Here is a 27,916-nt window from a genome sequence, read left to right as displayed (position 1 = left end):
CAGCTTGGAACCTGCTGGAAGCGCGTTGCGAAGTGAACAGAAACCTGCCCGCGGCTAAAATTCGCGCTTCAGCACAATGAGGCCGAGCATGTGCAGTGTGTCCTCCTTAGGCGGTGGGGGCTGACTGGCAGATGTTGCCGAAATGCTCATTAATCAAAAGACGCTTTCGCCCCGGACTCCCCTCGGTCTTGGGCAGAGTCTCGGCTACAGAAGTACCAGGGCTGCGAGCCTCAAGGGCCTCTGCGCTCTCCGCAAGCAGCCACGACGTTCAATCTAAGCACTATGTCCTCGGTGGGAAAGGGATCGATGGTGTTCTGGATGCGGCTTTACAGGGAAGATGCTCTTCGCGGTCCCGCGCCTCCTCGGGAAGATAATTGAGCACCGAGCGCGAGCGCTGGGTTCGCCGGTCCAGAAGCTGTGGCAGGCTGCGCCGCTCGTGTAGGCAACGAGCCTCCTCCCAGCCCTCTCTCCCCAATTTGCATTCCTGCCGCAGTCCGGGCCCAAATTAATTCTCTTCACTTGTGAGTGAGCACACACAAGTTCCCTGGGCACAATCCTCCCGTCTGCTTCCCCAAGGGGGTCCAGCCTTTCAACGATTAACCTCCCAGCCAACGGGGAGGAGAGAAGGTGCTGGATGGAGTGGGGCGGGGAGAGGCGTTTTGCGCGTTCAAAGGCACCAAAATTAACTGCCAAAGCTAAAAGGGTTTGCTTTCTTCCGTTTTTGACAGACGAATGCAGTGGGATGCCTGCTGGGCCGACTGCCGCCCCGGCCCGGAGCCCTGGGCTCACTTCGCAGCCTGCTGCTGAGTTTCAGACCGCAGTCCTCAGCATCCACTCCGCGTCGCCCCCTTGCCGAAGTCTGCAGATCGATGGATGCTGGGCGCAGGCTTTCCCTGGGGCGGGTTAACGTTGGCTTAGGCTAAAGCCCCAAAGCTCCCACCTTCACCTCCTATTTATCTGCCTGCCCCCACCACTACCACCCAAGTACGTGCCCCTCTGGTTGTGTCAGGGCTCCCACCCGAGCGAGAGGGAGGGCGCCTCCCCATCCCCTCCTCCCCATCTCTGCCGCGACTCGGGGTTTTACTGCAGCAGCCGGAGGTGACAGCGACGCCTTAGCCTCCTCCGTCGCTCTCAGAACCCCGGCTTCCCCTGCATCCGGAAAGCGCCCCCTCCTGAGAGGCTGGTCCCCGGAGAAGTGCTAACGAGCTGTAGGAAACCAAATTTAAAAATGCATAAGTCGCTGGGCTGCATTCCTCCGAGGACGAGCCTGAACGCCCAGGACTGAGAGTGGCAGCGTGTGGGAAGTTGGGACCGTAGAGCAAGGGGGGAGGGGAGTGGTGCAGCCGGCATTCTCTTCTGAAAGGAGTCGTTGGGAGCAGTGCGGTTGGGCACAAGTTTGCCGGGGAGTGTTTTCCTTTTGTCAATAATTAATCACTGGAATCAGTCTGGCAGAATTGGAGTTTTAGCAATAGTGCAGAGGGCGGGGCCGAACACCTAACTCTCAGAGGCTCGAGGTGCCCAGCGCAGTGGGAAGTTCGCAGCAGTTGGGGAGGAGCCAAAGCATTGGTGCTCACCTAAGCCGCAAGGAGATACATCCAACCGGGAGGTAAGCATCTTCCAAATATCTGCTTGATCTGTAAAGTAGCTTTAGAAGGATAGAATTCCTGTCTTTATAAGGAAAAAAATAATACCAAGCCATAATGCAATGTATCAGCTTATTATTTAACTGCATTAAAAAATTTAAGAATTGAATGGGTTTTTCCTTTTGCCTTTAACTATGTTAGAAACTAAGATGTTTCACTCAACAGAAGCCAAACTTTATTATTGAAACTTTCCCAGCCAAAAGAAGAGAAAATTATTTTGTTAATTACTTTCATTATTTATCTTTGTACAATTCAGTAATAGCTATTCAGAGAAATGTCATTGGGAGGTACTTGATTTCATTCTTAAATATTTCATCTTTGTCTTCTTTCATGCTCTTACACAATACTTTTTTGCCCATAAGCTACTTGAGGCAAGAATACACACAACTCAACTGCCCAAAAAGTGAAGAATTTCCAAAAGGAATACATTTTAGCATTTTATCATGATTATTAAGCAGTATGTATTTTCTTAAAAATGATTAAATGTTCATTTATAAGTCACCAGACTTCTAAACCCAAGGAGAAAGGTACATATAGATAACTTTGATGTGGGGGTGGGGATGTGGTATAATAGAGGTGGGTTGAGATATGAGCAGAGATTCTAAATCTGTTTCAACTAAAATGACATTCAACTGGTTGGCAATCAACATATGCATCCAGCCCTTGATCAAATAAAGAATTTGAAGAATTGTTAAATGTAAATCTTAGCCCTAAAACTACAAATAAATGTACCAGGGAGTTTGAGAAAAGTGTTTTCCTAAACAATTCTCAAAAAGTCTTTTTACAAGACTTTGTTGCCCACCTGGTAGTTCTTTTGAATTAAACAAAAGTTAAATACGTGATCATTTTTGCTTGTGAATTTTTTAGATTAGTGCATAAAACTGAGGTTTGAATAACTTGATTTTCACATCTAAATTATTCCTATGCTTTTAAAAACAGACATCATTTTGATGGCTGTTTCAATGGCTATGATGGCTTTGCACATAGATTACAAGAGCAACAACAAACGTATGAAATATAGTCAGCCTCATTACCCAAAGATTTCTATGCAACTATTTAATAACAATAAATTAACAATGGTTTGTCAAATCAAATGGGTGGGCATTCTAGAAATTTAGCAGATATGAAGTTGAAAGTCAACCGATTCTCAACTTCAGTTGGTTTTCTTAATCCACTGTTTGTAAATTTGCAAATACTGTTGTAAAAACTGTCCTTTGTAATTCTATATCTACTATGTCAGCATAAACTATTTTACCACCAAGTATACAAGATGCAAAGTCTTCATTAAAAATTATCCAAAAAAAAAAAAATTATCCAAATGGGACTCAACTTCCAGAATGGTGCTGTGAGGAGCTCTGTGAACCCATCCCTTACCCAAACAACAATACTGTAACCTTAAAATTACTATTGAAATTGTAGGTAAACAACTATTTAGTCTCTAAAAATTGTCCTGAGGAAATACAACAAATGAAGAAAATTTTATTCAAGAAAAATCTACTAAATTTCAGTAAGAACAGCAAGAGTTTGGATTTTGAGCCACAGCTCGCTTTCCTGCCAATGCCACCAGGCTGTGATGGTGCTCCCCTGTGGCGGGGGAGTGGGCTGCAGCCAATAACACAGGGATCTCTCTCAACCTAGATCCCAGCCTGGGGCTATGATATATCCCTGGGAAAGCAGGCCACCAGCATCTCATCCACCACCAGTGTTGCAGAAGCTCTACCCTAGGAAGAGCAGGTGAAAGGTCTGAGGCTCTCCTTCCAACCATCCCTCATTCTTAAGGCAAAGGAGGAAAAACTCAACAACTAAAAGACAACCCATTTAAAAATGGGCAAGGGATTTTAGACATTTCTCTAAAGAAGATGTACAAACAGCCCATCACCACATGAAGAGGTGCTTCTGTCATTAGTCATTAGGGAAATGAATATCAAAAACACAAGATACCACTTCACATCAACCAAAATGGCTATAACAACAACAAAAAAGATAATAATTGTTGGAGAGGAGGTGGAGAAATTAGAACTAGCATATATTGCTGGTAGGGATGTAAAATGAATTGCTGTGGAAGATAGGTTGGTAGTTCCTCAAACAGTTACACATAGAGTTACCATATAACCCATATAATTCCACTCCTAGGCATTATCCAAGAGAATTGAAAGTCTAGGTCTGTAAGCACTTGTGCACACATGCTCACTGCAGCATGACTCGTAATAGCCAAAAACCGAAGACAACCCAAGTATCCATTGACTGATGAATGGATAGATAAAATGTGATATGGGGTGGAACAATGGAATATTATTCAGCAACAGAAAGGAATAAAGTACTTATATGTACTACAGTATGGATGAACATTAAAAAGATTATGCTAAGTGAAAGACAAAGTATTGTGTGATTCCATTTATATAACATGTCCACAACAGGCGAACCTATAGAGACAGCAGCTAGATTAGTGGTTGCGTATGGCTGGAGGGGGTGGGGGTAGAATTGAGCAGAGATGGAGAGTTACTGCTAAAGGGTATAAGATGTCTTTTTGGGGTAATAAACATGATCTAAAATTGATTAGCAATGGTTGCATAACTGTGAGTATATTAAAAACTATTGAATTGTGTGCTTTGGGTGAATTGTATGGTGTTTGAATTACATCTCAATAAAACTGTTTTTAATAAATTATCCAAGGTATTAAAAGGACATGTGGGTTTAGAACTTGGAGTCCATGAATCTTCACGTACCACCAGACCAATAGTTTCCAGGAAGCTCTTTCCTGAGGGCCACGTTGAACTAGATGAAACAATTAAGAGTGACACAGGTGATACATATTATGTGATTTGCATATATTTACACGCCTGCCCAAGCTTTTCTCTGCTTAGAAATGTCAAATGTCATTAATGCAGTCCTATAGAGAATTTGTTTGCAACACCCTATTTGGACTCATCCACTCATTATATTAGTCCAAGCTCAGGCCAGTTCCTCCAGTTTCTAGATAAGCCTCGTTCTTTATCAGTCCTTTAGGACAGTTGTTGAGAGAGGCCACAATGGGCGAGAGAGGGAGGATTACCTGAATCTCAGCCAAAACTGTACTTCTTGTCTGCCACTCAGACTAGCCCAGTTTCACTTACACTAGGTTGGCCCAAAAGTAGGAATCTTGGGGGTTAAGGAAGAGCTGGAGCAGCCACTATAGTACTCAGAGCACACTGACATGGCACTGCTGGGAAGCATCTCCAGTGATTATAACCATATCAAATATAGAAGCTCCCAAATAATTTATATACTCCTCTATTCATCTTCTATGTTTTGAGTTCCCATAAACGACCTGATCCTATACTAAGAACGGTGGAATTGGATGATAATTCTTTGTCCAGAAATGGAAATATAAAATTAGTGAGTCTGAGTTTCAAGGGGGTGTAAGCAACACCTGAACTTGTTGCCAGGAACAGTTTTGAGCAGACTGAGCCAAAGCATACCCTTAGTTTTAGGGATTCAAGTAAGTCTACCTGTATCAGGAAACCTCAAGATTTTCCATTCTCACCAGGCCAAGCTTATCCTTCCACATATATGTTTAGAAGAACATACCATGCTGATGAAAATGGGTTCTACACAGCTGTTGATCATCGAAGCTTTTATAGAGATCCTATTGTCATATTTTGTCAGATTTCTATAAAATAATTTTAAATATCCAACCAGTTGTCTATAAATTAAATACATATAGGAAGAACCTGATCATAGTTATTATTTATTAATATTGCTCTGGGATTAATAATTCTTTAATTCAACATATTTTTTGTGCATCTGCCCTGCACCAGGACAATTCCAGGCCCTGGAATCAAATATTAAGTAAACACGTACTAGAGATATAAACTATGAATAAGACTGACGTACTCACTCTTCTCAGATCACTTTCTAGAGAAGAGGAGAGACTGTTACACAAGCATCCCACACAGTGTGGTAAGTGCTATGACAGGGAAGGGTACTCTGGGGCATAGAAAAAGGCTCTCACCCAGTCTAGAAGGGGGTGTCAGGACAGGCAGGTCAAAAAGTTCTTGTCCTCTTCACTGTATGCTTTGACTATTTTGTAACAAAAGGCATATGAGGTAACCTCTAGAAAGAAAGGTCTTTGAAGCAAGGTCTGTGTTGTTTCTCTAGTACTTGACACAGAAGTAGGAGTTCTGGCAGTAAAGGAAGAGCTGGACAAACAAAGCAGACAAACATTCCTACCCTCGAGTAGTTTAAATTCTAGAGGGGCTGTCATATAAATGTATAATTTTTAAGTGAATTATACAGTGTATGAGCAGGAGATAAGGGCTCTGGAGAAAAATTAACCAGGGAAGGGAACGAGGTACAATTTTAAACTGTGGCATCAGGCTAGAAAGTAAAATTATGTAATTAGATAATATAAAGATCATGTATGGGATGAGCCGTAAGGATTACCTGCTCCAAGGTAACTTCTCCCCGCCACGGGGAGCTTTAGTTTCCCCTTCTGGTCAGCATTGTTTTACTGTCTTGGATTTACTGCTCTTTCATCAAAGAAAATATTACATTTGCCTCAACATTCCAAGCAAGCACAATGAAGACATAACTTCATGCCTTTTCTAAAGACTACAATCTAAATAAAACACCGCCTTATGACAACAAATTCTTGTTAAGGGAAATCATTAGCCTGGGCTCTCGGTTTTCCTCTGGTCTTTCTCTCTTGCTTTGCCCTGGATTCTTGTAGTCTGCCAGAGGATCGTGTGGTAAATAATTAAGAACCACTTTTCCAAAGTTAACACCTTTTGAAAATGCGAAGAGGGTAGGGGAGAGTTTGAGGGGAAGAAAACTTTCCAGGCCACTCTGGAAAGGTGAAAGGAGAACAGATCTTTCAGAACTACAACACAGAGCATGGAACCCCACAGATCAACTGGAAAAAAGGGGAAACGCAGAGAACCTCCGCGTTCCCAGACTATCCCAGAATCTCTCCGCAGGGCACCTAACTTAAAAGATACCTGAGGACACATTGTTCTAGTAAAATATAATGGGTGTGGCAGTTCTCCTGAAATAGAACTTTTAGAAAACAGCTTAAAAGGGAGCAGGAACTTGATTTTTTTTTTTTTTTTTTTTTTTGTCAGAAGGGAACATTTATTTCAGGCTTAGAGGAGAAGTGTTTAGGAGTCAAGTTAGAAATAAGTCAAAAACATTCCTGTTATAATGGAGTTATAATGGAGCATCCGAATTCTCATTCATTTAGTCAACAGATTTTAATTGAGCACCACTACGTGCCAAGTACTGGAGGGAACAACACGGACCTTGCTTCAAAGACCTTTCTTTCTAGAGGTTACCTCATATGCCTTTTGTTACAAAATAGTCAAAGTGGCCGGTGATGAAGACAAGAACTTTTTGACCTGTCTGTCCTGACACCCCCTTCTAGACTGAGTGAGAGCCTCTTTCTATGCCCCAGAGTACCCTACATTTCCCAGTCATAGCACTTACCACACTGTGTTGGATGCTTGTGTAACAGTCTCTCCTCTTTTCTAGAAAGTGGTCTGAGAAGCGTGAGTACGTCAGTCTTATTCACAGTTTATATCCCTAGTATGTGCTTACTGAATATTTGATTGGATGGATGGCTGGCTGGATGGATGATTTGCCAGGCTGTAACCAGACGTCTTTGCATAGAGAGGTAGTCTGGCAGAGCAGTAGTTAAGAGTGTGTGCTCTACAGTAACTATGAGACTTTGGGTCAAGATTTAAATCTCCCAGTGCCTCTGTTTCCTCATTTGTAAAATGGATATAGAAATAGTGCCTCTATTATGCTGTTGTTAAGTGAACTGTCTAAGGTAATACCTATAAAGTTCTAGGACATAAGTTGTTCAATAAATATCTGCTATTATTACCCATACAGAATGGAGGTTTCCTGGGTGACCGTTTGCTATTCAAATATCGCAGCCCTGCCCTTTCAGCTCAATTATAGGATCAAAGGATGTCCATTAGGAATTCCAAGCTAAAGTTATCACTTTGGGTTCAAGATCTCTGAAAAGATTAAAAAGAGAATTGGAGAATGAATATAAGTAGGATATTGAACAAGAACATTAACAGGACTAGAAAAAGAAAGAAGGAAAAAGCTCAAGATGGCACATCCAAAGCAATTTTTCTGGGGCAATAATACCTCTACTGCTCTCACACCCACCAACCAAAGAGCCAGTTCACCTCTGTTCTGGAACATACTTGTGCTTCATAGAATGTCATTCCCTGTAAACATCAATAAATGTTCACTGATGCAGAAGAAAGAAAAGTTGGAAAAAAATTTTATTTGAAGTCGTCTTATCTAAACCTGAGTGTTACATTGTCTTTTTCGTTTCTTTTGAAAGTTTAATAATCCTCTTTTTGTGTAAGATCTTTAGTCAGAATTATCCTAGCACCTCCTCACATGCAATGTTTATCTATTACCTTCTAAATAAGAATGAAATGCCAAGCTGTGACCATCTATGGAAACCTAGTCACTTTGATATTTCCCTCTACTGCTATTAAAGAGAATTCTCGTGGCCTCTTCCCCAACCATGGGGGAATCTCATGTTTTTTATCTTCTCCTAAGAATAGTAAACAGCTTCTCTGTTATTAACTCATCCAGTGAAGAGTAATTTTTAAGCAAAGTCAGCTTAGACTCACTTTATAGATAGAAAAACTTAGGCATAGGAAGACTATGTAACCAACCCTGATACTTCCATTACCAACTGCTTTTATTCCTCGAGGCTGTAGATATTTACGAGGGAGAGCTTGGTTATTAAATTTTTAATAGGATATTTTATTGTCCAAAACTTTAAACAAAGAAAAAATCAATCAGGTTGGCTTAGTTCTGACCTTGATGGGCAGGAAAATCAGGTTATAATTCAGGACAAAACAGTTGTTCCACAGGTTTCCTCCATTTAGGAGGAAACCCTGATACAAACACAAAACAGATGATATGGTACCCCTACCCCTGCCACGCATGACCTGCAGGGCAAATTCTTTTTCCTAGACTCATGGGAGTTGCCATTTTACCCACGTATATCATTTGTGTCTTATGGGTTCAATAGAGTCACCTGAAAGGAATCTCTTAGGAGAAGAAATAAAATGCAAGTAGAAAATAAGAGGAACAAATACTACTGTGATAAAAGTTACCATCTTTGAACCATTCCGAAAACCAGGCACCGTGAAACATCCTTTACCAATGCTGTGTAATCGTCACAACACAGTAATAACCATCTCTGTATTACTGAAGTCATAACTGATGTTTACAGAAGTTACGCAACATCCTGAATATCACACGACAGCAAACTCCAGTTTGCCAATATCAAAATCCATATTCTTTTATTATGGAAAATAATTAATGAAGCAAACAGTTCTCCAATGGGTTATTGAATTCTATTATAGAAATAGTACCTTAGATTTGATGAAACCTTAGTAATCCCATCTTAAACCCTTCCTCCTGATGGGTGGCAACCCTGTTGTCCGGAGTCTGTTTGAACAATTCCCTAATGGGGTCCTCACTGCTTCAGTCAGTGAACCCTTTCCCCTTTAGATTACTCTTATTGTTTAAAGTTTTTCCCTAGTTTCTTGCTTTTGTTTTTGGCCACGCCACACAGCTTACAGGATCTTATTTCCCTGACCAGGAATTGAACCCAGGCCACTGCAATAAAAGTGCCGAGTCCTAACCACTGGACCACCAAGGAATTCCTGTTTTTCCTGAGATTAACCTCTGAAAACAATAAAATAATTCCAAACTTTTCCATCCATAATAGCTTGTAACACCATTTAAAACCTCTTAGATCTTTTAAGACCTCCATTATACGTTCCTCCCCCCAAAACTTCTCTCAACATTTCCCACTGGAAACCTTCCAGATTTTCTCCATCTAGCTTCCTGAGGATGTGCTTAACTTGCTGGAGTGACAGTTTTCAGCAGCTAGAAGAAGGATGCTAATCAAAGCCAAGAGCTGTGGCCCCTTTTTCTTATCTGTGGCACAGTACTTCTATAAAAATATAAGAATAGTGGTTCTATGGTCTGAATGTATCCCCCCAAAATTCATGTGTCCAATCCTAACCCCCAAGGAGATGATATTAGGACGTGGGCCCTTTAAGAGGTGCTTAGGTCATGAGAATGGGACCTTCATGATGACTTTAGTGTTCTTAGGGCTCCAAGAGCTCCCTTGTCCCTGAGACCATGTGAGCCAGAAGGTGGCAGCTAGGAACAGGAAGAAGGCCCTCACCAGAACGCAACCGTGTTGGCGCCTTGATCTTGGACTTCCCAGTCTCCAGAACTGTGCGAAATGAATTTCTCTTGTTTATAAGTCACCCAGTCTGTGGTATTTTGTTATAACAGTCCAAACAGACGAAGACAATTGGATCACTTATTTGTCAACCATTTTACAAGACTATTTGGCTCATAATGAACTTGAAGTTAAGTAAAATTCCTTAGTCTTTTTTATTTGAACTGATCGTGGGTCACATTTTTCCCTATCTTACGCTTGGACAATTGACTTTTTGAACTGAAGAACAAGATTTTGTATTTTTCCCAAAGTTTTACCCTCGCTCATTCTTGGGACTCTGTAATCTGCTATGTCATTTATAACTCCACCCCATAACTTTGGTTCATCTGCAGATTTGATCACCCATACTTTCTATGACATAATTCAGATGGACAAAAATGCTACAGTGGTCAGGACAAAATGCAGAGCCCTAGGGCCAAACACTAAAGTCCCACTCACCATCTTTTTAATACTTCACCAATTACAAAACACTTTCACAAATATTATTTCATTTAATTCTTACAATTACCCTGTGAAAAAGATATTATCATCATTCTATGTGTGAGGACAAAGATTCAGAAAGACTATCTGACTTGCCTGATGTGACACAGCTAATAAATGACAAAATAGGAAAAGCCTCAAGGCTTCTGACTCTGTTTCCAGTGCTCTTTCAAAGACAAATGTTTAACCTAATCCGTGATTAACCTAATCTCTTTTTCCTTTCTTCTCCCCCCACATAGATATCAACAGAGACTAATTAAAATCATGAGACATTTTCTACAAACAAAATCTCTCCCAGAAACCTAGTGTATAAAGCAGATTAAAAGCAGGCCACTCTGACTGAAGTGAGATGTGAGGCTCTTAGCTTCTGTCTCTTTGTGCCACGTGGGGCCTCTCCTCAACCCTGCCATAGATGGTAATGTGGCACCTTATAACCCTCAGAGCACATTGGGAAGTCACTAGCCAATGGCATGCCCTCAAAAATAAATTTTAAAATAAGGCTAGCTTGTGATGCTTTGTTTTTATAATGCATTCTGGAATTTTGTGGGAGATCATCTCTCTAAAAGTTTTAATAATCTTTTACACAGAACAGAATTGTTTTAAAGTTTGAAGGCATCTTTGGGTTTATTTAATTCAAATATTAATTTCATAGATGAAGAAACTGCAACCGAGAGAGGATAAGTAACACAGAATCATTCCTCGGGGGAGCAAGGACAAGAACCCAGACCTGGACCCTCCTAGGCAGGTAGATTCTTCTGACTGATTATATCATGGAGCCTTGCTTTTAGAAATCTGCCCCTTTTGCTTATAAGATGACATCTTTAACAAGATGAAGCTACAGGTTCTCACTTAAGCAACCAAGAAACATTTATGATATACTTGATATTATAAGGGCATTTAAGATGATAGAAAGGAGTGCAAGGTGGCAGTTAGCTTTAGAAATGAGGCCTTGAAACAGTGGTTCTGAGCTTACAGACATTACAGGCTCCTTTGAAGTGTATACCAAAAAAATGTTTATGCAAAATTTGCAAACATTTCAAGGGGTTCACGGATTCCACACCCCCTCCCACCAAGTTCTTGGCCTCCTGGTTAAGAACCCCTGGCCAATTCCAGCACAAGTGCAGCGTCAGGGTTACATGGCACCAACTGCTGTCTTATTCATGGGCCTGCTGGTTCAAGCTGCCTCTGTTTCGGCACCCTTCATCTCTTATTTAAATGGAGCGGCATCTTCTCCTGGAAGACCTCTGATACAAGAAAGGAGCTTACATTTCAAAAAGTACTTAGTTAACCAGATGAGACAAATTAAGAGAGAAATATGATAAAATGAAAACATTTTCTTAAAAAAATGTTAATGAAAGTAAGGCTGGTCAGTGTTCATATAGGACATTCATTTTCTTTCTGCTTATTTTATTTTTAAGAAAGAAAGGGGCTTCCTAGGTGGCGCAGTGGTTAAGAATCCGCCTGCCAATGCAGAGGTCACGGGTTCGATCCCAGCTCCAGGAAGATCCCACATGCCGTGGAGCAACTAAGCCCGTGTGCCAAAAAAAAAAAAAAAAAAAAAAAGAACTAAAAAAAAATAAATAAATAAAAACCTGTCACCTTTAAAAAAAGAAAGAAAGAAAAGGAAATAGAGTGGAAAAAACCTAGACTACCACTAGCCACCTACCCACTTTTATTAAATCTATAGTAAATGGGGGGAAAAAAGAGTGAACAAAAAGAAACAGATTTATCTTCTGAATGATTGTTTCTTTTTTCTTTTGCTTTTTTTATTTTTTTTGAATGATTGTTTCTTAATCCTTCCTTTTTGCTGTAATGTTTTAAGAGATTTATGGTTCTGAAACAGTTGTCAACAATTTCTTCAGTTCAAAATAGTTTGGGAAACTCTACTATTACTTTAAAGTTACTGATAATGAGACTTGATTTTGCTGATTCAAAGAATACTTGTTGGACACAGCATTTGTAAAGCATTTATAAAGGCATTCGGTGTGATAGAAAGACCACTCTGGAGAGAGAGAATCCCAGGACTGGGTCCCAGTGTTGTTTCCCCCTTGGCTTCTGACGGTACAAAAAAATGTCTCAGCTTCATCATGTATGAAATGAGGTGGTATACTTTTTTATTTCCTTTGTGACAGCCGCATCAGAACTGAATAAACATTCTGAAGAATAATCTCTCTAAAAGTGGCTTCTATCTTAATAACAGATAAAGTTCACACATTCTGCCTTAAAAGTGATCTCGTTCTCTTTGGCTCTTTGCCTAGTATTCATAGCCTTAGCAATAGTATATTAGTATAGTATACAATAATCATAACAGTTAACGTTCATTTAGGCCTTCTTCTTATGTTTTATTCTAAATACTTTACACTTTTTAATCTTCCTAGAAATTGATGGATGATGTTCTATTATCATTTCTTTTTTTCCAGTAGAGGAAATTGAGTCAGAGGTGTTGAGCAACTTAGCCAGAGTCAAACCCAGGCAGGATCCAGGGCAAGAGCTCATAACTACTCACCACACCACCTCTCAACAGGATTCCCACCCAGCTCCACCTGTGGTCACCAGGAGACTTCGGGCCTCAGTTTCTTCATCTTTAAAGTAGGAATCATTTAAGTTATGCATTTAGCCAGTGCCTGCCACAATGGTACTTAATGCATGCTGTTTCTGTTCCCTGAAGAGAATTCCACATTATTCAATTCTAGTCTTTTTAAGGAAGAGATCTGAATTCATTTCCTAGGGCGGCTATAACAATATATCACAACATTGGTGACTTAAAACAAGAGAGAATTATTCTCTGATAGTTCTGGAGGCTAGAAATCTGAAACAAAGATATCAGTAGGGCTGCAATCCCTCTAAAGACTCTAGGGGAAAACTCTCCTTTCCTTCTTTCAGCTTCTTATGGCTTCTTAGCTTACGGCTACATAACTCTAGTCTCTGCCTCTGTCTTCGCTAGCCTTCTCTTCTGTGTCTCTCTTCTTAGGACACTTGTCATTGGATTTAGGACCGACCTGGGTAACCCAGGATGAGCTTTTGCAGAGATCTATAATTTAATTACTTCCACAAAGACACTTTTCCCAAATAAAGTTACATTCACAGGTTCCAGGATGTAGACATATCTTGTGGAGGGCCCCCATGCAACCTACTATAATATCTTAACCCAAATATTTTTCTGTCTTGGCAGATTTCCTCTGGTATTCTTGACAAACAAGCCCACATTTATTCAAAGAGGGAAAAGAACATTTCATCTCACCCAGTTTAAGCCTATAGTTAAATTGGTTTCAAATCTATTTGTTGAAAATATTTTTCTTAATATGCCCAGTTGCCATTAGCCTTCTCCACATTTACTTAAGAATCAACAAAGTTCTTAGGAAATGAACAATTGTTATTCAATTAAAAGAATAATCTTGGAGCTCAGCCCTTTGCCACCTTTCACTAGAAGCATACAGATACCCATGCACCTGGGAGCAGGTGAAAGAGAATTAAGCCAGCATAGTATGTCTACACCATTCTGCCCAGGAGAAAGAGAAATCCACTAGGCTTAATTGTCAGTGAGACTTTTTTCTTTTATTATCTCACTTAAGTAAATCACTTCTAAGTACAAGATTACAAAATCTAATTAATTTAACTGTCTAAATGCAATGACATGTCTTGACATAACTCTAATACTCCTGCCTTTCCCTTCTCATGTCCTCCACCCCAGAAACTAGCTGACCTAGAATGCTAACCAACATTTCCAGTAGGAAAATGTCCCTTGATCTGGGGGTTGGCAGAGAGAACACCTCAGCAATGCTGTGTCTTTCTCCATGGCCCTTGGAGTCAGCCTAGCTCTCCACTCATTTTCCTAAAAGCAGTAAAAACTGAGATACAGAAGCAGTTCAGTTGAGGGCAGTAAAAAAGCAACAGGCTATCTTTTGCTTTTTTGCTTTTGTCACAAAAAAATCACACACATGAAAGTTCAGGGTTGCTGGTCACCAAAAACACTGAACTCATCGCCAGAAGCCTTCCAGACAATGTAATAAGAAATAAAGAATAAGCCAGAAGAATGAGAAGGAGAAGGCAGAGGAGGAGGAGGAGGAAGAACAGAAAAATAAACAAAAACAACAATAAAAAGTTTTATGAGCAAATCTATTCAATGCTATCCAAAAAAATTGCAACCCCCCCCCCACACAAAAATAACAGAAAATTAGTATTAGAAAATACTATTGGAAGAGTCTTGGTTGACCAACTGCCTATGCAACCAGATTTTCTTTGGCAGAACACTGGGAACAAGTGCTCAGCAGGTATGCTTCTGACAAATCAGTACTGCAGTAACTCATCTTCCTTGCCCTCAAACTCTTCCTTGGGAAAAAAGTCTTCTATTTCTGAAGACACGTCAATTATAAAATGACAATCAGAAGAGAAAAAAGCTTGATTTTTTGTGCTCCGGCTTCTAGCTCCTAAGAAAATTGAGTCTTTAGGAACAAAGAGTAAGCAGATATTTCCTTTACCAAAGTGTAGTTTTTTGCTTTTTGTTTTTGTTTTGTGTGTGCGTGTGTGTGTATGTGGCCTAGTACCTAGATGAGAAGCCAGCTCTGATGTTAGGACTTTTTAAAATCACGTAAACCTTAAGGGTTTTTTGTTTGTTTTTTGTTTGTTTTTTTAATATCTTTATTGGAATATAATTGCTTTACACTGTTGTGCCAGTTTTTGCTGTACAACAAAGTGAATCAGCTGTATTTATACATATATCCAAAGTGTAGTTTTGAAGATGAAGAGCTGGGGAAGAAAAGAGAAAGGCAGAACTGTTATGATGTACATGGCACATAGTTGCCAGGAAAGGGGTTTGTAGTGACCGTAGAAAAGTAGTTTCCGTCAAATGATTTAGCCATTTTTCCACTCTTACTCCCTTTTAAATACTCTGGCTTTGGGGGTCTTATGAGCTCCTTATTTCACATCCTTGTCAAAAACAGGTAAGCATATCACAGAATTTATAATTCTCACAAGTACTGTAGGAAATTAAACTATGAGAAGTTCACTGATGACAAGAATCAACCTAAACAGGACAACCCTCCTCTCAGAAGGTTCTTTGTAGTTCAGCAGTTTCCAATTTTCCTTTTATATCCTGAAAGCCAGGAAGAAGGGATCTCCAACTGGAATTTCACAGTTATTATTTGAAGGCCTTTGGGGTTATTAGTTTACTTAGCTTTGGATGGTATATTCAAGCAATTTTGCTAGACTACAATTTTGCCCCACTACAAATTGAGACTCTCAATGACTTTTAATGACTTTTAAAAAATACTGTTCAGACTATTTTTTAGCGTATTTTTACATTTCAGCCCTTCTTAATTTTTAGAGTTATTTACAGACATTGAAAATTCTTAAATTGTGGTAAAATAACATAACATAAAAATTCACCATCTTTGCCAACTTTTAAGTATACAGCTCAGTAGCGTTAAGTATATTCACATTGTTGTGCAACTAATCTCCAAAATGTTCTCACCTTGCAAAGCTGAAATTTCATACCCAATGAATAACTCCCAATTTCTCCCTTTCTCCAGCCCCTGGTAACCACTATTCTACTTTGTTTCTATGAGTTTGACTACTCCAGATATCTCAGATAAGTGAAATCGTACAGCATATGTCTTTTTAGGACTGGCTTATTTCACTTGGGATAACATTCTCAGGATTCACACATGTTGTAGCATGTGTCAGAATTTCCTTCCTTTTTAAAGATAAATAATATTCCATTGGATGTATATACTACATTTTGTTTATCCATTCATCTGCCAACGGACATCTGGGTTTCTTTTGGCTATGGTGAATAATGAGCTTTAACATGTATGTACATTTAATGACATTTTAAAATGGTTATTAATGTCTTTAAGTCCACTGTTAGTGTTGCAACTCTGTTCACTTTTTACTTCTAAAAAGAAATTGTCAGCCTTTGAGAACAATATCTGCAGAAGGAAAGAGCCACGCAGAAGCTATACTCTTTCCCCTTCCTTTGGGATAACAGGGTTTTTCTTTCTTTAAAAAATAAAATAAAATAATAATAAAGAGGTTCATCCTAGGAGGTGACATTACAGTTAAAAACTTGGTCTTAGAAGCCCTACTGTCCACTCCCAAATTGGCAGAAATAAAGAAGGATACTTGTCCTGTTTTTTGTTTTTTTTTTAAGATTAAGTGTATTTTTTTAAATACAATTTTTGTATTTCACCCTGGCAGTGAAAGCATGGAGTCCTAACCACACCAGGGAATTCCCCTCGCCCTGTTTCTATGTGAGTCAATGACAGGACACCAGAAACAAGGCAAGATATGTCACTCCCTGTTACAAGTTTCTCTTCCTACCATAGCATCTACTCAGCATTAATGTGCATGCTTCTCTTTATTAGTTCCACCATATGTATCTCCTTTTTGATAGCCACACAACATTGAAATTGATCTAACATGAATTTGGTATTTCCTAAATTATTATGAAATTGTCCACTAAAGTCAAATTCCAAGTTTTCTTTCCCAGCCAGAAGTCCTTCATTCATTAATCCCTCTGGAATCTGTCATAATTGCCAAACAACAAGGACTGCTTTGAAATTACAGTTACTTACTGCACACTGTGCTGTCCAAGGGCCTCAGCTGATAGTTGGACTAGAAGTACATGTTATCTGCTGTTCTGCTTTTGTTGGTGTTCATGGAAATTGGAGGCCAAAAGTTTGGTTCAGATCACCACAAAAACACTCTGTTATTGTGTATTACTCAAGCCAAAACCATACCAACAACAACTTGGCTGAATTGGTGAGACGTTTTCCTCTTAATACACTATTTCAGGAACTCACTTCTAAGCACAAGATTATAAAACTTAGAGTAACTTAGCTGCCTAAAAGTAGAAACATGCTTCAACTTACAATTGTTTATTTCTCCCTCTTTGAGGAGTCTATAAATTGTCCAACTAATTCATGAATATGTAAAGAAAGTTCCTTAATTGCCCTATGGTTGTTTGATTTGCTTCTCTGGCTTCGATTTATCACCTACTTTTAAGGTGGTTTTCTTAGCTCCCTCTAAAGACTTGGAGTTCAAATCCATCACTTATGGTCTGACTTCCAATATTCACCTCAGTATCAGCATGAGGAATTGCTTGCCAAAGGGTGACTGGAGAGTATTCCAAGATGAAAAGGAAATCCCCCGGAAAATGTTAAGCAAGAATAGAACCTTCTGTGAGACACAGAAAACATCACAGTCACCCACAGAAAACTTAGAGCAAGACATCTGGAAACTGGGAAGCCAATGAAGTATTCTTGTGTCTGATTCTCACACAGACACAATGTGAGGTTTTTCCTTTAATCATACAAATGTGTATCTTTGTGAATCAAATTGGGTTCACATAAAGAAGCAGTTTGTGATTAGGTCTCCAAGATAAGAACCATAACACAAGGTTGTGCAGTGCACAGCCCACACAATGGGATGCGGTGGCCCTGCCCAACACACACTTAAAGATTTGTGTAAAGATTGCAATGCCTTTCAAATAGTGGTTTGTGGTAATGGCTATATACATGTTGTTTTATTATTATTTTTTAATGTATCAGGCAGTTCATCTAGCAAACATAAATAAGGGCTGAGGTTTTTTTTTCCTATAAAATATCCAAAGCACTCCATTGCTGAGGTAACCATTAGAGAATATTCTATGAAGACTCTTTGACTCTATAATTTAATAAAATCTTGCAAGTAGTTTAAAGTTGTACCAATCCACAAGGAACAACAACAAACACTACTATTACTATCACTATGACTCTTACAAATGTTTCTGAAGGGTTCACAAACTATCCCCATGTTCCTTACCATATCACTGAGACAAAGAGGCAATTATCAATTATCTTCATTTTACACAGAGAAGCTGTGACATAGAAAGACTTTGGAACTTGCCCAAGGACACAAAGTAAAATGAATGAATGAATGAAGAGAAATAAAGAGAAGAAAAGATGAAGAGAAAGAAAGCTGTAATAGAATTCAGGTCTCCAGATGTTCTCATCCTGGGATTTTTTCCATTAGAACCACTTTTCTACCTACCAATCTAAAATGATTACTCACCTAGAGTAAGCCCTTGTAAATCACCACTTTAATAGGATTAAAATCACTTCAGAGGTGTTCTTTATTCCCCTACAGAGTCCATGAGCTTTCAATAGTATTGGAAAATTAAAAATCATTTGTCATAATAAAAAAAATTAGCACCAACTCCTAGAAGCATCCTACAAAAAACAAAACAAAACAAAACAAAAACAGATTGTACTGAATTTGACAGTACAATACTTAGAAAACAATCTATCTAAAGCTTACTGCCTGAAAGCAGAGAATGAGAATTCATAAGTACCTCTTATGTGCCCCACATTGTGCTATGGAAATATTAAATAACTACAAGTGTGGTCCCTGCCCTCCACAACCTTACAATTCAGCCAGCCAACCAGCCAACCAGCTCCCCAGCCAGTGTATAAGTATCCCACATTCCAGGCACTGGGGATATAGAGACGACCGTGGCATATTCCCAGTATTCAAAGACCTCATAGTCTAATGGGGAAACACTATAGATGGCTAATTATAATATAGTATAAGTGCTACAATGGTAACCCAAAAAAGAAAGCAATATATGTTCCTTGGGAAAGGTGGTCTCCTGAGAATGTTTCATAGATGAGAGAACATAGAAGCTACATCTTGAAAATAAATAGGATTTTATCTAAAAGAAGAGAGGCACAAAAATATTTCTAGAAAAGAAAAGAGGATGAACTAAAACACGGAAGCTTAAGAGTGAATGGCATTTAACGGGGGAGTTCAAAGATAATACAGGAGAGGTGGAGGAATCAAACTGTGAAGGGCCTTAGAGGAATGTTTCATTTCATAGGAAATGGAGAGCCATTGAAGGGTTTCGAGAAGAAAAATAAATCTGTAATTTTAGAAAGTTTATTCCAGCAGCAGCATGGAAGATTGTAAGGTGAAAAGGAGACAAGTTGGTAGGCTATTTCATTAGTCCAAGCGAGTGATAGAGTCCACAGCACTGCCCAATAAAATTTTCTGCAGTGATGGAAATATTCTATAGCTGTGCTGTCCAATATGGTAGCCATGAGCCACGTGTGGCTCATAAGCACAAAAGATTTAAATTGCCACCTGTGGCTAGTGTCTGCCAAACTGGATAATGCAGATATCTTGGAGAAGTTAGCACTTGAGATAAGCCTTAAAAGAGGGTTTTTTCCAACTGCAGGTTGCAATAGGTGGGTTAAGAAATTGATGTGGTAGCTCAAAATTGGTATTTTGTAATGAATGAAGACAATAACATAAAACACAGCAGAATCAAATTGAATGGAATAGAACAGAATACGAAATAACATATCAGCATGCACTTCAGAGTAGTATTTTGAGAGATATTTATTTCAGTTATATGACTATGTGTATGTGTGTGTACCCTGGATCAAAAGTAAAATGTACTTTTCATCTCTATTGTATTTGAAAAGATTTGAAAGCCAGTCCTTTATGGAAGGCTGTTATTTAATTTTGCTCAAAGTTATGAGGAAGAGTTTTCCAGAAGGGCAGAATAGCATAAGCAAAGTTCATTGGGATTTGGAATAAGGATAATTCTGGACCTTTCAAGACTTTCCTAATTATTTTCTTGCCTTCAAAAACTTTTAACAGACTTTATTGTTTAGAACATTTTTAGACTTACAGAAAAATTGAGGCTATAATACAGTGAATTATCGTATACCCTGCAACAAGTTTCTGCTATTAACATCTTATATTAGTATGACATCCGTTACAATTAATGAGCTAATATTGATACTCTATTATTAAAGCCAATACATTACTCAAATTTACTTAGTTTTTACCAAAAATCCTTTTTGTGTTTCAGGATTCCATCTAGGCTAACGCATTACATTTAGTTGTCAAGTTTCTTTAGGTTACTTTGGGCGGTGATAATTTTTCATACTTTCTTTGTTTCTGATGACCTTGAGAGTTTTAAGTACTAAGAGAATTTTAAGGTCAGGTATTTTATAAAGTGCTTTTCTGTTGAAATTTGTCTGATGTTTTTTCTCATGGTTAGAGTGAGGTTGTGGGTTTGGGGGAGGAAGACCACATAAGTAAAGTGGTCTTTACCTTACATGATCATTTTCATGCCATGATATCATGGATACATACTATCGACATGATTATCACTGTTGACGGTGGACTAGATCAGCTGGCTGAGGTAGCACTTAGCAGGCTCCTCCTCTGTAAATTTACTTGTTTTTATCACCCTTTTCCTCACTGTACTCTTTGGAAGGAAATCACTCTGCTCCTTCTTTAAATGAATTAATTAAAGGAAGGCTTGAACTTGAGTAAGTCATATTGAGTTCTTTCCAAAGAAAGCTACTTCCGAGTACAGACACAGTCTCTTTTTAGATACAGCATCTCTCTCTGCAGCAGCAGGCAGGATACTTTTTCCACTTCTCAGGTTTTTAGGTTCCAAATACGAAGCACAAGAAAAGCCGAGTGATTGACATAGAATTCCAAAATAAGTTGGAAAGGAGTTAACCCAAAATCAATTGTAGATCCTTCTGTCTTCTCTCTTCAGCCCTAGATTCTGATATTTTAGAAGGAAATTTAAACTAAAATGTGTTCAGTTTTTCGCCCCACCCCCCTCCTTCAGGAGGGAAGATTCATTTTTAGCTAGTGTTTAGAAAGGGAAATCCCTTCCTTAGAAAATCCAATAACTTGGAGCACTATCTCTAAGCAGAGGAGGACTGCAGGATCAAGTCTTTCGCAGTATTCCCAAGGTAAAGGCCACCCTAACAAATCACCTGCTACTCATCTTTCATTGTGGTTGCCTAACTTTTTACCACTCCTGTTCCCATAGAGAGAACCAAAACCAGGAAGCTTCCTGAGCAAGCCCAGCCCCTACTTTTGTCACCACCCTGCATGTTCCTTTTCCAGTGTTCTCATTTCGTGACTCGTATGTGTGGGTTCATGCGAGCACGTAGGGTTTTTTTATTGCTCTGTTTATTCTAACCGCTGGTCAGGCCAGAAGAAGGGCTTGCCTGTGAGTAATGTGGATCATAAGTCCCAGGACTTCTCCCTCTCATTGTGAGAGAGGAGATTAAACTTTACCTTGCCCCACTGTACACAAATATAGTGAGAGAAAAATACATTCAGTGACATTCAGAAATAAAAAATAGCCACTTACTCTCCAACCAATTATGAGATAACGTCTCAGGGGAATTCCAAGTCCTGTTTTCTACTGTCACAGTTTCCCCATTCATTCACTGGGTTTCCCTTAAAAATCAGTGTCGTGGCTTCCCTGGTGGCGCAGTGGTTGAGAGCCCACCTGACAATGCAGGGGACATGGGTTCAAGCCCTGGTCTGGGAAGATACCACATGCTGCGGAGCACCTAAGCCTGTGTGCCACAACTACTGAGCCTGCGCCCTAGAGCTGGTGAGCCACAGCTAACTGAGTCTGAATGCGGCAACCACTGAAGCCTGCATGCTTAGAGCCTGTGCCCTGCATCAAGAGAGGCCACCACACTGATTGGGTCTGCACACCACAACGAAGAGTGGCCCCTGCTCTCTGCAACTAGGGAAAGCCTGAGTGCAGCAATGAACACCCAACACAGCCAATAAATAAATAAATTAATTAAAAAAAAAAAAAAGAATCAGTATCTCTCTCTCTGGTTCCCAAGACTTGTTTAGCTTTACTGGGATATGCCATCAGGTCTTTAAGGGCAAGTTAATTTCACATTTGATTGTGCAAAATTAAGATATTAAGATATTTGCCATCATCTAGTTCTAGCTTACCTGTGGATAATTAATTTCATGCCATTTTTGTCATCTTATTTCTCAAATTCAGCCTCTTTTCCTGGCTTCCTCCTTAGCGTTTTTTTCCATGCCCTTTCCCCCCATTTAGTGCTCATTCCTAGCTCCTTGTCACTGCATGTTTGTTACGTGGTCTGGTTTGCTGCTGCCTAGAAGAGCATCTCCTGCCTGCAATGCCATTTTGGAACAGATTCCTTCTGATACTGTTACTACTCAGAAAAAAACACATAGTAGTACTCAAAATGCATTTGTTTAATGAATGAATGAATTCTCCTTCCCACATTATTCATCTTAAATTATCTAAAGTAGTTTTCTTAAATCTTGCATGTTGTCCCATAGGAGATTTTAAAATGGACTCAAAAGGAGGTAAAAACACATTACCGAAGCAAATCTAGAGCCTAAATATAGTGCATATTCCAACAATAGGTTGTAGCAGATGGTTTACCAATAATAACCACCTCTCTTCTCATCTTTTCATGAGAAACAGTAAATAGATAATCTTTAAAATTGCTTTTCATTAATAAGGGAGCAAAGAGTGAAAGAAAAGGGGGACATCAATGCTTTTTATTGACTCTGCCTTCGTGAGACTGAAGTGAGATGTGACAATAAAAGCACTTTTTACGTGTCAGAGGTGACTACTGAGAGTGCTGGGAAAAGATCCAGCGCTCTGTAGAAACGGGCAAGAAAAAAATATTTAATCTTAATTCTTTAAATTGTTAGCAATATGTGACCAAGGTCTTACCAGGTATCCAGCTTTGGTGTAATGCTTGTTGGTATGCTTTAGAGCTGTCATTTCCTTGATTGATTGATTGATTGATTGATTGATTGATTGACTTCTACAGCTTAACACAATGAACACTGACCACCACACAGTTTCTGTGGCTCAGAAATCTGCCCACAGCTTAGCCTAGTGCCTCTGGCTCAGGGTCCCTCACAAGGCTGCAGTCAAGGTGTCCACTGGGGCTGCTCAAGAAAGAAATTTAATTTTTGAAGAGAATACAATGGCCAGGCGACTAATTAGTACATTTTTTGAAGCTAAAATGTATAGAGAAAAAGTCAATGATATTTCTGAATGAGTAACTTATCTCATTTATAAAAGTAAAAAGAGTATTAAGAATATTTTAAACAGATTTTCAGTACATGGTTGATTCTGAATGAGAAACGCCCATGAGAGAGCAGAGGCATAGTATTCAAAATCATGTCAGCTTGACTTTAGAATGCAGGGAAGGCAACATGTCCATATCAACTGTTAAAAACCTCTGGAGCCCCCTCACTCATAGGATCAAGACAGAACACTTAGCCTCCTCAACTAGGCCTAGGGTGCTTGGCCTCACTCCTCTTCCGTCTTCTCCCTCCCCAGATCTCTGTGCTCCAATCCCTGTCTGCCCCACCCCACCCCGACCATCTATCAAGTTCCTCCCCACCTCTAGCCTTTGCACAAATACAAGGTGATCCCTGTGTCTCGGCCATTCTCCCCACCTGACTACCCATTATTTCTGTAAGACTCACAATCATCCTTGGATTTTACCTCAAATGTCTCTTCCTTAGAGACATACTTAGACTGGATTAGGGTTCCCACAGCCCCTCATACATTGCTCTTGTCCTTTGGGGCATAATATAGTTGATAATAATATATTTGTATACATTATTTGATTGCTACCTGTCTTCCCAACTGGACCAAGCTTCCTAAAGAGAGGGTCTGGGCCTGTCTGAGCCACATTCTCCCACCTTCACCCAGCACAGTGTGGAACTTCATACCTGATGAATGGACTCACACTCCTGATCAGTTACCTGGTGCCACTGGTAACTGTCTAGGTGATGAAGAGGGAGCAAGTGTGGGTATCCATGAATGAGATTTTTTTTAAGCTCTTTATTGGAGTATAATTGATTTACACTGTTGTGCCAGTTTATGCTGTACAACAAAGTGAATCAGCTGTATTTATACATATATCCCCATAGCCACCCCCTCCCGTGACTCCCTCCTACCCTCCCTACCCCACCCCTCTAAATCATCACCCATCATCGAGTTGATCTCCCTGTGTTATGCAGCAGCTTCCCACTTAGCTGTCTATTTTACATTTAGTAGATTATATATGTCAATGCTACTCTCTCACTTCATCCCAGCTTCCTTTTTAGAAATTAAATTTAGTTTGAGATGTCTAATGGGACAGCCTAAAAGCTCAAGTAGTGATACTCCTAATTTTCTCTCTTTCAGCCTATCAGTGGAAAGTCCTGGTTGCTTGGATAATATGGTTCACCAAAATTATCACTCCTGCTTTCACTCATTTTCTCTTAAATCTTTGACCTTTGCTTTTTCTCTGCAGCCAGAGTTAGGAATGAAAAAGAACATTGGAGGTAGCTTCTCACTGAAATCCACCTGCCGGAAGAAGCCATTTAAATCCAATTACTTAGTCCCCACTCTGGCTTCTAGGAAAGATGGGAGGCTCACTTTTCTTTTCATAGGAACGTAAAACAACTTCAGTTTGTATTATACACTTATTTGGATTATTCTGGCCATTATTACAAATAGTCATGACCTGGTAACACAAAGACTTTCCCATTTTAAGTTTTTGTAGAAATCGTCCTTGTCAGAAAGTGTTACTTGTTGTCAAAGCCAAGTTGTTGAAAGTGAGCAATAGGCAGCCGTATCCCAATTAGGTTGGGACTGTGAGTCATCTATAATTATTTTTTTAAGTTGGTTACTTGTCATTCACTCATTTACTCATTTGTTCAGAAAGTATTTACTGGTGACAGTCTTTGCTCCAGGCATTAGGATCCTGAGAATCTCCCCATAGCCTGAGGAGCCCATGGTCTTATGGAGCAAAAACAGCTTGCTTTTACTCAAAAGAGAATCAAAGAAAAGAGAGATTCGTTCAGGTCAGAACATAGGAATGATCTTCAAAGAAATTTAACTGTGATTTGAATAGTAAAAGTCATCAAGATGGACTTAATGACGTGGCACCATGATATTCTTAGGAGTAAGCAGAACAGGCACAGGTCAGCTTGTCTCCCCAAGGACACCCAAAATGGCTATGAGTGTCTGCAAGATCTTCCCAAGAATCTTTTTAAGAAATGACAGATGCCCTTCTCTCTAGGAGGTTTTACATTTGGTTTTAACTGGATTCCTATCTAAGGGCCAACAAAACATGTTTATTTGGTTTTCATAAGTTCTCTACCCAAAAACCAAATGACCATCCAAAGGTACATTTTGAGCTTCTCCTTTGTTTCAGAGGTCCCAAGACCACCCACATGTCCAGTGCCTCACTGGAAAGACTCACGGGACTCAACATGTATTCACATTCACAGCTAAGGTTATTATAGCAAAAAGGCATACAACAGGATCAGCAAGGAAGAGAGACACAGGTGGAGTCTGAAGAAATCCATTTACAAGCTTCAGATCCTCTCTCCCTCCTATGAATGGACACACCAAGTGTGCTTCTTTCTTTACCAGCAAAAAGTGCAGAGATACATGTCAACGTTTCTGCCCAGGGAAGCCCATAAGAGACTCAGCACCAAGGTTTTTATTAGGGCTGGTCACATGGACACTCTGCCTGGCAATTACAAAAATTCCAGACTCCCATAATAAAGCAGGTGTTCACCATAAATTACAGTGTTTACACAGTCTAGGCGTAGTGAATTATCCTTATCCATTAGGGAGTGGAGAGAAAGTTCCAAAAGCCAAGTTCCCAGATGCCAGCCAAGGGCCCATCTAAAGATAGCAGCCTCAGGCTTGCTATATTAACTCTTTTCCGTACACTATTCTTTAATCTTCTTCTTCCAGAATATATGTTATAGGAAATAGAAAATTCACGTTTATCTCTCTAGACGTACAGGGCTAAAGAGAATGTGGTTAGCCTCAGTTGTAGATATTATTATCACTAGAGTTATTACCAGCAATTATTCTTAGATAAATATTACTGTAAATAATATTATTGCTATTCATTCTAGTAGTAATTATTAGTAGTAATGGCAATATTAATTCTTATGATTAATATGTTATTTCCATATAATATTCCTATTAGTAATTCACTCAATGATCATTAACATCCTTTGAAAGTTTTTAACATGCTGAGATCATGAAAATCTAAGGAAATTCTGCGCTTAGCACCTAATTTTATTTTTCTTCTAATCTGTTACCTTTCTTAACAGGACAGACTTTCTGCAGCTTGAAGGAGCCAGCCATGGATTTCAAACGTGTGAAGGACTATCTCTCCTGGCTCTACTATCAATATCAAATCATTAGCTGCTGTGCTGTCTTGGAGCCCTGGGAGCAATCCATGTTCAATACCATCTTACTAACCATTTTTGCTATGGTGGTGTACACTGCCTATGTTTTTATCCCAATCCACATTCGCCTGGCTTGGGAATTTTTCTCCAAAATGTGTGGCTATCACAGTACAATTTCTAATTGATCTTGTTTGCATTCTGTGAAGTGGCATTTCCTATGTGTATGTTGCTTACAGTGTATCGATTTAGGTGAATACTGTGGGTTCTTTCACTACCTAACCTGAAAAGCTCTCTCCTCTCTATGCACTCTTATACCCTGCCTAAAATTTGAGATAGATGTCTCTTTAGGTTCTTTTGTATAGGCTACATTGTGCATCAGACCATAGATAACACAATGACCTTACCTCACATATCATATTCTCTCAACTTAAATCTATAACTTTAGATTTTGTTTTTAATTGGGAAATTTCATATGAACTTTTTCTGGAAAGTGGGCTCATAAGAGACCTATCAGAATCCTATTTAAAATGCTCCCTTGATACCTATTCTATAGTGAAGGATGTATTTTTTAAAAATTTGTTCATAGGCTACTGTCAAAAGTATCCTATCCTTGTTTACAATATACAAAAAGATCTGAATAAATTATATAGACTCCCTAAAGTCTTATTTTCTAGTAACCCGCTGATACCTAAAATTCTTTTACTTCAAGTGCAAAAGAATAGGTTAAAGGTAATTATCTCTTTTCAGACATGGTTCATGAACTGTTTCAAATGCCTCTAAAAGTCTGGTTTATAACAGTTTAAAATCAACAATGTTGATTTTAAATAACCCAGGAAGTATTATAATACAAAATCACATTAAGTGTAAGAAAAAAATATAATCAAACTAAATGCAGATGTTGTGACTTGTGATGCTGCCTTGCCTTGCATGATGCTGGGGGAAAAGAAACAAGAAATTGCATCCTTTCTGTGCTTTCACTCAGTGGAGGGTTGGGGGGGATCATATATTGGGCTACAGGAAGAAAAGCTAATAAATAGGCTGGAAGTAATATTCTACCAGCAGGAACTCGACAGCTCCAGTTAAATGCTTTGATATAGTGGCTCCTTTGCAGAGCAAAAACAAGATTTATTAAATTTCCTTTCAAGTGTTTATGTTAAAAACAAATACAAGTTTTTAATTATACTGCTGAATCAAATGTGAATGCCAAAGACCAAACCTTGCAGTTTTTCTTTCCTCTCAATAAATCTTAATGTTAGTAATTCTGGATGGTAAAAATGTAAATAGTTTTTGGACAATATTTGCACCCTTTTTTGTGTTATGGGAAAAATTTTTTTCCATAAAACAAGGAGAGCCAGAGAGAAAGATGTTTGGAATGCCAAGTCAGCTTGCATGTTTGTTAAAAAACAAAAACACATGTTTTGAAGATAAACCAGATCTGAACATGTATTTGTTGATTTTTGCAAAATAAATTAGGTTTAGTTTTATAAATAAAATATCCACCTCCAGA

General features: G+C 39.1%; 1 protein-coding gene and 1 non-coding gene across 7 annotated transcripts; one reads left to right on the top strand and one right to left on the bottom strand.

Annotated features, from left to right (window-relative positions):
* The first annotated feature begins 2 nt into the window (after nucleotides 1-2).
* SPTSSB (serine palmitoyltransferase small subunit B) lies at nucleotides 3-27,916 on the top strand. 6 transcript variants are annotated; one of them, XM_057739048.1, is made up of 5 exons: nucleotides 513-627; nucleotides 729-1,606; nucleotides 11,045-11,137; nucleotides 12,813-12,981; nucleotides 26,332-27,916. In XM_057739048.1, exon 5 carries the CDS (start codon nucleotides 26,364-26,366, stop codon nucleotides 26,592-26,594), a length of 231 nt encoding a protein of 76 aa, XP_057595031.1. In that variant the 5' UTR covers nucleotides 513-627; nucleotides 729-1,606; nucleotides 11,045-11,137; nucleotides 12,813-12,981; nucleotides 26,332-26,363; the 3' UTR covers nucleotides 26,595-27,916. The 6 variants fall into 6 exon arrangements, 4 of the variants coding, with proteins under 4 accessions (XP_057595034.1, XP_057595033.1, XP_057595031.1 ...); XR_009054316.1 differs by lacking the exons at nucleotides 513-627; nucleotides 26,332-27,916 and adding an exon at nucleotides 3-212 and having other exon boundaries at nucleotides 12,813-12,979; XR_009054317.1 differs by lacking the exons at nucleotides 513-627; nucleotides 26,332-27,916 and adding an exon at nucleotides 3-438 and having other exon boundaries at nucleotides 12,813-12,979.
* Nucleotides 9,247-9,318, bottom strand: TRNAK-UUU (transfer RNA lysine (anticodon UUU)). Its single transcript has one exon. It is a non-coding gene; the product is annotated as a tRNA-Lys (tRNA).

The sequence above is a fragment of the Hippopotamus amphibius genome, chromosome 6 (assembly GCF_030028045.1).
Source record: "Hippopotamus amphibius kiboko isolate mHipAmp2 chromosome 6, mHipAmp2.hap2, whole genome shotgun sequence".
Classification (NCBI taxonomy): domain Eukaryota; kingdom Metazoa; phylum Chordata; class Mammalia; order Artiodactyla; family Hippopotamidae; genus Hippopotamus; species Hippopotamus amphibius.
This window is presented reverse-complemented; position numbering and strand designations above follow the sequence as displayed.

Coding starts and splice junctions, on each gene's coding strand:
- SPTSSB (XM_057739051.1), top strand. CDS start 26,364: ATGGATTTCAAACGTGTGAAGGACTATCTCTCCTGGCTCTACTATCAA.